The sequence below is a fragment of the Sebastes fasciatus genome, chromosome 24, assembly GCF_043250625.1.
Source record: "Sebastes fasciatus isolate fSebFas1 chromosome 24, fSebFas1.pri, whole genome shotgun sequence".
Taxonomy (NCBI): Eukaryota; Metazoa; Chordata; class Actinopteri; order Perciformes; family Sebastidae; genus Sebastes; species Sebastes fasciatus.
The window spans coordinates 16,493,445-16,503,054 of record NC_133818.1 but is presented as its reverse complement, the minus strand read 5'-3'; the positions used below and the strand labels follow the sequence as shown (position 1 = coordinate 16,503,054).

The window sequence follows — 9,610 nt, the reverse complement described above, 5'->3', positions numbered from 1 at the left end:
CGGTGAACTATTTTCGTGAAATAAGAGAAGAAAGTTTCCAAACGAGCCTCCATACTGTTTCCGGTTTGAAAGCTAGGAGCAGGAGCCAACGGAGGGAAAGCGTTCGTCCAATCAGGAGTCTAGTGCCTTGTTTCTAGGGACAGCCCACCAAGCGTCCAATGCTGGGAAGCGGTAAAAAAACGCCCCCGTGGACACGTACCATGACTGTGACTGAATGTTGTGTTAATGACGTATCTGCCACCAAGCAGGTGATGAACAGAGGAGAGAAAGAGAGAGAGGAGTGCGGTGCGCAAATAGCAGAAAAGATGAGCGACAGTCGGAAATGAAGCAGCATGTAAAATTAATGTATTCTGGAAATTATAAGGTTTAGTATAATCATATTGAATAATTTAAGCGATACATGTGCACACATACTAATCATAGGTCAAAACAGCGCTAAATTTGGCTGAACTATAAAAGGCAGAAGTGGTAAAATGAAGAGCCGTTTAGGAGCCGAAAGAGCCGGCTCTTTTTGGTGAGCTTAGCCAAATGATCTGGCTCACTAAAAAGAGCCGTAATTCCCATCGCTACAATCAGCGTCTACCTCTACTGGTGGTGCCTTCAAATGCAACTCGTGAACTCGTACATTATGACACCGCTGCTAAGCAACGGCAATATTAACGGTACTGTAGGGCATCTAGAAGCCACAGAGGCTAACAGCGAGAAAGTGGGCGACACACTGCAGGAAATGCAAAGGAATAATCACGGAGGAAAACAACGTCAAAAAATCGCGAAACCGGAGCTTTCAGAAACTTTGCACTTACGAGGTCGTGAATACCACAAGAGGTTTGGAGTTCATGAACCCGATAAACACGACAACATTGAAGGCACCATCAATCACTGCCTAAATTAACCAATCAAAGCACCGAAGGCTGCGAGCGCTAGCCAATCAGAGGGAGAAGAGGGCGGGTGTTGCCTTCACGTATCTCAAACCGACTTCTTCTTTCTTTATAATATTGCTAGGAGCCGTCATCTTCATCACATGGTAAGACTGGACTCCTTTTCCTGTTTTGCATTGCAAAATAGTTAATGTATGCGCCTTAAACCTGTTTTTTTCTTGTTTGTGCTTGACAGCTAGTTGGCCAGCTACGAGCTTATGCTTAGTTTCTCAAATGTCTTTAAAATGTACTTTAAAAGAACAAAATGCATACTTAAACACACTCTGGACATACTGGGAACACTGTGACACATGGGCATATTTCTCCAGTGTCCCTGTACTATATTAGTACAGTATATTATACTGTAGGAAGTATTGACTTGCCAGAACTGGATCCAAACTGTATTACTATTACATTTATTATTAGTAGTAGTATTTATTATTATTACTATTTTATTTATAGCTTATTTTGTATACTGTATATTGGTAGAATTTCAACTTTTTTTTAATTCTTGTTTTATTCTAACGTTTTTTTATCTATTCTTTGTTATTTACTGTTTACTTGCACCAACAAAACCAAAGCAAATTCCTAGTGTATACCTCTTACACCTGGCAATAAACACGATTCTGATTCTGATACAAATTGCACTCGTTGGATGGAAGTACCTCCAGGCAAGTACTATACTTAAATATACAATTTTAAGGTACTTTTTCTTAACTTGAGTATTTCTATTTTTGGCTACTTTATACTAATACTCCACTTCATTTGGTTACTTTGCAGACAAAATATAATTACCAAATTAATTATGTTGTAGTACTAAGAGTATATTTAATAGAATTATCTCCACCTTTACCAGCTACAGCATTAAAGTGATGCATTCAGAAGTATAATCCAATTATATGATATTACTCTGGAATGGGCCATTCTGCATCTACTTTTAGTGACATCTTGAATGCAGGACTTTTAGTTGTAACAGAGTACTTCCACCACTGGTGTTTACTATGTAGTTGAAGAACCTTTCCCAGCTTCAATGATCTGAAAACAAACAGTGTGTTTCAGTGTGAATTAATTATTGAGCCGATGTACTTTGTGACAACAAAGTACAAAGAGCGTCAATGAAAGCAGACACTCCCTATTATTCAAAGGTGTTCTTTTATTATGACGTTGGCAAAGCTTCTCAGACCAGTTCTACAGATGCTGTCTCTCAACATACAAATAAAGAAAACACAGTAGATTTCACCACTCACACGCAAGAAAAGTCTATAGAGTCAATTTAGAACCTAAGCTGCATGTTTTTGGACTGTGGGGGGAAACCGGAGCACCCGGAGAAAACCCGAGTTAGCAAGGGGAGAACATGCAAACTCCACACAGAAGGGCCCCAAGCCAGATTTGAACCTGCGACCCTCTTCACGCACTGTGAACGAGGACGAGTTTGTTTTGATGCAAAGATTTGTACATTAGGAGTAATGTAGCACAACGTGGAAGCGAAAGCAGTAGTGATAAATAATCGTGATCTCGGTATTGATCATAATAATCGGGATTGTCATTTTGGCCATAATCGTGCAGCCCAAAGACAGACCGACAGAAGAACATGTCAGCCTGCCGCGCCTCGAAGCTTCGAATACCTTCGACCATTTCTCTCTGAAGCTTCCAAGCCCAAAATATGGTATTCAGGACCGCCCCACTAAAAACAAAAAGACATACAAACATGTTGACAGGTTGCTCAGCCAGCTGTATTTAAACACTTCTTCCTCCTCGCTGTATTTTACAGGTGTCCTCCTGCATCCACATGGCTCGTATCTTCGTCTATGGCACCCTGAAACAGGGGCAGCCCAACTACTACCGCATGTTTGACAGCGCCAATGGTAAGGCAGAGTTCCTCGCCTCGGCCTGCACCGTCCAGAAATACCCGCTAATCATCGCCAGCAAGTACAACATCCCTTTCCTCCTCAACATCCCAGGCCGGGGTCACCGAGTCCGAGGAGAGATCTACAAAGTGGACGACAAGATGCTGGAGTTCCTGGATGACTTTGAAAGCGTTCCCAGCATGTACCAGCGGACGCAGGTGCAGCTGGAGGTGGAGGAGTGGGTGGGGAAGACGGAGGGTGTGGAGAGGCCGGCGGCGGGGAGCATCACGGAGGCGTTTGTGTACAACACGACGACGAACCAGCCTGATTGGCCCTCACTGCCCAGCTACGAGAGCTATGACTCAAATGGAGATCACGGGCTCCAGTACGCGATCAGAGAAGGACGAGACTGAGAAGAAGGGCAAATCCAGAGTAGATAGCAAATATGAGTCACTAAGTTTTCCTGTCTTCTACCTCTATACAAATCAGCTTCCGTATATTGAAGAAAATCACGCTTGAATCGATTAGTCGTCAAGTATTTAATTAATTAACAACTACTATTGATAATCGATTAATCAGTGAGTCTAAATTCTCTGATTCCAGCTTCTTAAATGTGAATATATTCTGGCTTCTTTCCTCCTCTGTGACAGTAAACTGAATATCTTTGGACAAAACAAGACATTTGAGGACGTCATCTTGGGCTTTGGGAAACACTGATCCACATTTTTTTACATTTTATAGACCAAACAACTTACCGATTAATCAAGAAAATAATCGTTAGTTGCAGCCCTACTATGACGCCAATATGCAACAATCAGTCTCTTCAGTCTCTTTGACTTATTAGTTGCTAGTTAATTCTGTGTTAATCCCTGTTACCATGATGTTGGTCATTACTGAAGGATTGCAGTAGTCTTACCTCCACTGTTGCATCTTTTCTTTTATATTAGAGTCCATCCCATCCGTTATCGGTAATCACCCTGGACAGGTCAGGGCTGACACATAGAGACAGACAACCATTCACGCTCACATTCACACCTACAGGACATTTAGAGTCAACAATTAACCTGCATGTTTTTGGACTGTGGGGGGAAACCTGAGCACCCGGAGTAAACCCACGCTAACACGGGGAGAACATGCATACAGAAGGACCCCAAGCCAGATTATATTAAAGTTTTTCCTTGAAACACAATTGATTTTTTTGTCCTGAATTGTTACTCATGATTTGTCTCTGTGTTGTGTTGTCCTCATCCCATCCAGTGGGGTTCTGTCCCTATAAAAACAAAAGACATCAATTTCTGAGTTGTCTCATTTTTTTTTCTCCATATGAACACAATCTTTTCTCATCTTTATTTAGAATAGTAAAATCCAGAAAACTAAAAAGGAGTACAGAAGAGAAGGTATTTGGCAAAACGGACCAGTGGAATCTCTGTTGGCGTTGGAAGCATTTTTTGTCCTTTTAAACTAAACAAAACGTACAGGAAACATGAAAAAACAAAAACATTTCACAGTGTATCAAAGTACTGTACAAAAAGTCGCCTTACAAAAAGGAAAAGATGGATGTGTCCAAACTGGCATCACATTGAATTCATCTAATTATATATATATATATATATATATATATATATATATATATAGAGAGAGTGTGTTCACATGCACACAGGTCTTATTCAAGCATTTTATATACATGTTTTACTCATCACACGTGTCGTCATACACGACACCAACAATACGGTGCACAAACTCATGCTTCAGTGTCCCAAATACTTCCCATGTATTTCATTCAGTTTCTCCTTATTGTAAACATGGTATATGATGTCGGGAGTGAATATGAAATCTGTGTGTGTGTGCATGTGAACAACACTCAATGGCACAAACACAAAAATAAAAAAAACAGCAAGACTTTGTGCGGAGAAAAAAAAGTAAAATGACGTTAATGAATTACATCTCTGATCAGACACTAGTGGTGCAGAAATAAGACGGATGTGTGGGTGTGTGTGAATCAACTTTTCAGAGGCATTGGTAGTGATTCTGTGAGTCTTTTCTGGTGTTTGAAGTCCAGATGTTCACCCAGGCGAGTGTCTCTCGGTGCAGATTCATCAGTAAAGGTCTTTCCTGGTGCTCGGCAGGGAGCGGCTGGCGGAGCAGGTGGCGCTGCGGATGACCTCCATCCACCTGGGGACCAAAAGAATTATTAGATATGTTCTAATATTACTGAAGTTCGAGTGTTATGAAGTGGTGTTGTATGAGGTACTTCCAATAGTCAGTGTATTACCTACAGTAGATGACGGTTTATTTGTGTTATTTGTGTTATTTGTGCGACTTTTAAAGTGTTTTTTCGGATGTCTGTTTCTCCAAACTGGGGGCGTGCCGATCGTCATCTACACTGACTATGAAGAAGTACAAAACTGTCCCTTTTTGTGATAAAATATATTTTTGTTATTTCCGGTGACAGTGCCATAAGGCAGGTTTTAGTGCGCATGGGTAAAAAAAAGTTTAAGAAACAATGTTTTGCGAGTAAGATGCAGACAAGTAAACAAGCTTTTGACCTATGTAGCAAGTGTTACCCGTACTCGGCCTGCACATTTTGGATGTTGTCACCTAAATCTTTAAATAAACCGCTATTAAAGACTCTCCCTGCATGCTTTATTTGCAAGTACATGGGTTAAATTCGCCAAAAAGTTAGATTTAATTCAAAGGAACACAAGAAAAAGCTAAGACAATACAGACTATGTTGCCTAAGAACTTGGAATATTGTCAAACGACAATTATTATGCAACCTCTTTTGAGCCTCTGTAGATAAGAGACAGCTATTTATTATGCACACATTATTATTTTTGCAAGTCTCTACTGGTTGTAATGAACGTTTTATCATCTGCTGCACGCCATCCAGTCTTGCTTCAACATGGCACAGCTGTATCTAAGGAATTCAACGCACTATCCCTCCTTTATCTATTAGCATACAGTAGGCCTACCAGCATTGATGAGTTGTTTGGTATATGATCACTTTAAACAGGCTATTGCAATGTAATATGAAAAACACACAATGCAAATTCCTTTAAAGTAAATAAATGTATGAAAATGGACAGGCCGACATGTAGATTTTGAATGTCGTCATGCAAATCTTTAAATAAACTGCTATTAAAAGACTCTCCCTGCCTCCTGGACTTGCAAGTACATGGGTTTAATTCATTAGAAAGTTAGTTTTAATTCAAGTAAAAACGAAGACAATACAGACTAGGTGGCCTCGGAACGTTGGATATTGTAAAAAGACAATTATTATACCGCCTCTATTGAGCTTTGAAGATAAGAGACGGACGTTTATCAGCTATTTATTACACCTACCGTTCAAAAATAGAAACCTGTGCTGCTGATAAAATCTTAAAATAAAAGGAGCAATAAGCAACAATTCCTAAATTTTTTTTCCCTCGACATTACATAATAAATTAATTCATAAAACTATGCAAATGTATACCTTCTTTTCAAAGCTTATTCATCTGCCCACCAGAATATTTCTCCTGAGAGTCCTGTTAATTGACTACTGTGGTGTAAATGTAGAATATAATACCTCTCAAAGGTGTACTCGCTCTCCGATCTGAAGTAGTAGACGTGGGATTTAAAGTGGAGCTTGAAGACGTAGTCTTTGTGGATGTTCTCCGACTCGGACGGGACGGTGACGGAGTAGCCCAGCAGAGGGAGGCTGGCCAGAGGGTAGTCGTCCTGAGAGCAGAAAGAATCATTAACCGTCTTTACGCATCAACATGTTAATGCTTGACCACTTGACTGTGTTTATCTTACCTGGTGTGACTTGTAGAAGAAGAGGCTGAAGTTGGTGAAGACCACCCAGAGTTTCTGCCAGCCATTGCTGTTCTTAAACTTCCTCAGCAGGTTACCGGACAGCTGGTTCTGGACAACACAACAGAGAAGAGTCAACAAAAGACGGGCAAGGCTAAATCAAGTGAAACAAATTCCGTTATAGGGTTAGAAAACAGGGGAAAAGACAGGAAAGAAAAAATCTGTTAGTTCTAATTACAAAACATAATATATTACAGTTAGGGCTGTCAAAGTTAACGCCATAATAACGCTAATTCATTTTAATGCATTTTTAAGCGGCTCAGTTTTAAAGCTAGAGTGAAGATGCTGGTATCATATGAAACTACACCATGTCATACTAGCGTGTCGTGAAGGAGGTATAAGGAATAAGAGTATTAAACACTTGACAAATCTCCTTTTAATGTACATTTTGAAGAGATAAAAAGTTTTCAGTAATTTGCAATTAATCGCAATTAAATATGTAATCGATTGACAGCCCTAGTAAATAAAAAATACAGAATATAAACAGGTATAAGGATTTATTTTTATTTACCTTTACCATTTAAAACACTGTGTGTTTCTGATTATAACAACTTTCAAAATGTCAAACACTCTCTGGTTTCAGCTTCTCATTTGTGAAGATTTGCTGCTTTTCTTTGTTTTCTAGGACAATAAACTGAATCTCTTTGGATTTTTCTGATCGTTGGTTGGACGAAACAAATTATCTAAATATATCTGTGCCATTTACAGACTGAACACTAGTAAACATGGATATTTTACATGCCAAACAAATAATTCCCAAAATAAGCAGCATTGCATTTCTGCGTTTATAATCGATTGACAGCCGTAATTACGATTAAAAATATGTTACTTGTTTGGCAGGAGGAGTGATACTTCAGCAATATTTTACTTAATTAATACTTATTAGCTTCACATAATTAGTGCTTCCATATTTGACATCATATATAAACACCCATAGGGAAATGTAAATGTAGTTCTCTCTATTGATCAGAAGTTTCATGGTGTTTTGTAGAGCTGGTTGCAGTACCTCTCTGTTCCAGCAGGTGTCACTAAAGGACAGGCTGTGAGTTCTGTACCAGCAAACCACAGAGAGAGACGTGGCCCCCTGAGGGCTGCCGAGGGGCCTCGTCAACTCACTGGACGGACTATTAGTGGCCTCTAGTAACGTCAGCGTGGACGGACACAGGTGGACATGGACAAACAGACAAATGGAAGATGGAGAGACACAAGGTGGAAGAGAGAAAAGGACACAAACATGAGACGAAAAGTAAGACAAAGGACATTGAATCAATGGTCCTTTGCCTGTGGAGAAGAGGACAGCACACAGAAATAAACACACAAGACTGGACGCCACAGCGACAGGGGCGTGCGATGTGAGGAGAGAGAAGACGATTAAAAAGAGACACGGTTTCTGGTACCTCCACGGCAACACTAAAGTCCACCATGGACACGCTGGTGTTGCGATGCCAGCAGACGTGCACGGTGGTGTTACCACGGTGACCCTGGCGCTCCAGGGAGGAGCGAGAGCCGCAGAGCTCCTCCTCCGACTCCAGCTCGCCGCCACCGTCCTCCGACAGCTCTGGGGAACGACGGGGAGGTCAAAATGTGCTGGTTAGCAGAGAGAAACTGTCCACCATTTAATAAAGTGATTATCTATAGAGCACAAATGTCACGTCTTCATGATGACTGTTAAAGGCTAAAAGAGATGGATCTTTAGACATTGATTGTATGAAGAAAGAACACTTTATGACGATTCAACTTTACTGACTAATACATTTCAGGTTTTGGTATCAAAATCTGTTCATCTTCCCAAATGTTGCCACCGAACTTAAAGGGACAGTGTGTAGGCTTTGGTGGCATCTAGTGGTGTGGTTGCAGATTGCAACCAACTAAGTACCCCTCTGCTCACTCCTCCCTTTCCAAGACTGTTGTAACGTGAGCCTCCGAGTGCAAAACTGTGGTAACGCCGTTCGCCTCGCTGTTTTTTCTTTGCCTAAACCTAAAGAAGTTGCAGTTTTGTTGCATAAACCTAAAGAAGCCTTTTTGTTTGTGTTCAAAACGTGACGTTTCATTCAGTTTTACATGTTAGAACGTGTTGCTTTAAAGTTTCATTTTCAATTTTACAACGTAGTAGGTGTAGTAGGCCCCTACTGACCCGCATCTATGATGCTTATAGCGACTGATAACGCCTATTTAATGGCCTGATAACAGTCGAATCTAGTGGGAAATCAGACGGGTGGGTGGACGTTTTTGCACTCTGCTGCTCACGTTACCGCAGTTTCATAAGCATGTCGGAGAACTACGGTAGCCTTCAGGTAACGTAAAAAAGCAAAAGGTTCTCTCTAGAGCCAAACCAAACGGTTTGTCCTCTCTGGGCTACTGTAGAATCATGGTCGGAGCAACATGGCGGACTCTGTGAAGAGGACCCACTCCCCATGTAGATATCATCATGTAAATCAACGCCTCTGGAAACTCCCAAGAAACGTTTAAACATGGCATTGTCGATCTAAAATGAAGACAGATTCAGTCTTATTTCTCACCTCAAATGTTTTCAGGAACACATTTCAGTGAACTATTTTCATAACATAAAAGAAAGAAGTTTTCAAACGAGCCACCATGTTGGTTCCGGTTTGAAAGATGGGAGTAGCAGCCCACGAGGGAAAACGTTCATCCAATCAGGTGCCTTGTGGCAACCCATCGAGCATCCAATGCTGGGAAGCGAGGAGATCCATCGCGTCTAAAAAACACCGTTGTGGACACGTACCATAATACTACTTGAGGAGCAACGGAAGTCAGACGGCGTTCTAAGCTAACGAAGCACAACGATTCTTAGTTTCAGGTGATTATACACTAATGAAAATATAGTTATGAATATATTACATTTCTGCTAATAGATCGCCAAAAATATTACACACTGTTCCTTTAAAGCTCCCATATTATGCTCATTCTCAGGTTCATACTTGTATTCTATGTTTCTGCTAGATTATGTTTACATGCCGTAATGTTAAAAAAATA

General features: G+C 40.7%; 2 protein-coding genes across 5 annotated transcripts in view; one reads left to right on the top strand and one right to left on the bottom strand.

Moving 5' to 3' along the window:
• The first annotated feature begins 649 nt into the window (after nt 1-649).
• LOC141762890 (gamma-glutamylaminecyclotransferase B-like) lies at nt 650-4,056 on the top strand. Of its 2 annotated transcripts, XM_074627050.1 has the most exons (3): nt 650-1,024; nt 2,689-2,782; nt 2,879-4,056. In XM_074627050.1, the coding sequence occupies exons 1-3, from the start codon at nt 1,022-1,024 to the stop codon at nt 3,175-3,177; spliced, it is 396 nt and encodes a 131-aa protein (XP_074483151.1). In that variant the 5' UTR covers nt 650-1,021; the 3' UTR covers nt 3,178-4,056. The 2 variants fall into 2 exon arrangements, with proteins under 2 accessions (XP_074483151.1, XP_074483150.1); XM_074627049.1 differs by having other exon boundaries at nt 2,689-4,056.
• Nucleotides 2,685-9,610, bottom strand: part of LOC141762856 (FERM, ARHGEF and pleckstrin domain-containing protein 1-like) — a 62,322-nt gene continuing 55,396 nt past the window's right edge. For all 3 annotated transcript variants that reach the window (XM_074626969.1, XM_074626971.1, XM_074626972.1), the window contains 4 exons: nt 8,014-8,174; nt 6,560-6,667; nt 6,330-6,481; nt 2,685-4,936 (listed from right to left, as the gene is read on the bottom strand). In XM_074626969.1, the coding sequence (XP_074483070.1) occupies nt 4,861-4,936; nt 6,330-6,481; nt 6,560-6,667; nt 8,014-8,174 (497 nt within the window). In that variant the 3' untranslated portion in view covers nt 2,685-4,860. The remainder of the gene's footprint in view (nt 4,937-6,329; nt 6,482-6,559; nt 6,668-8,013; nt 8,175-9,610) is intronic.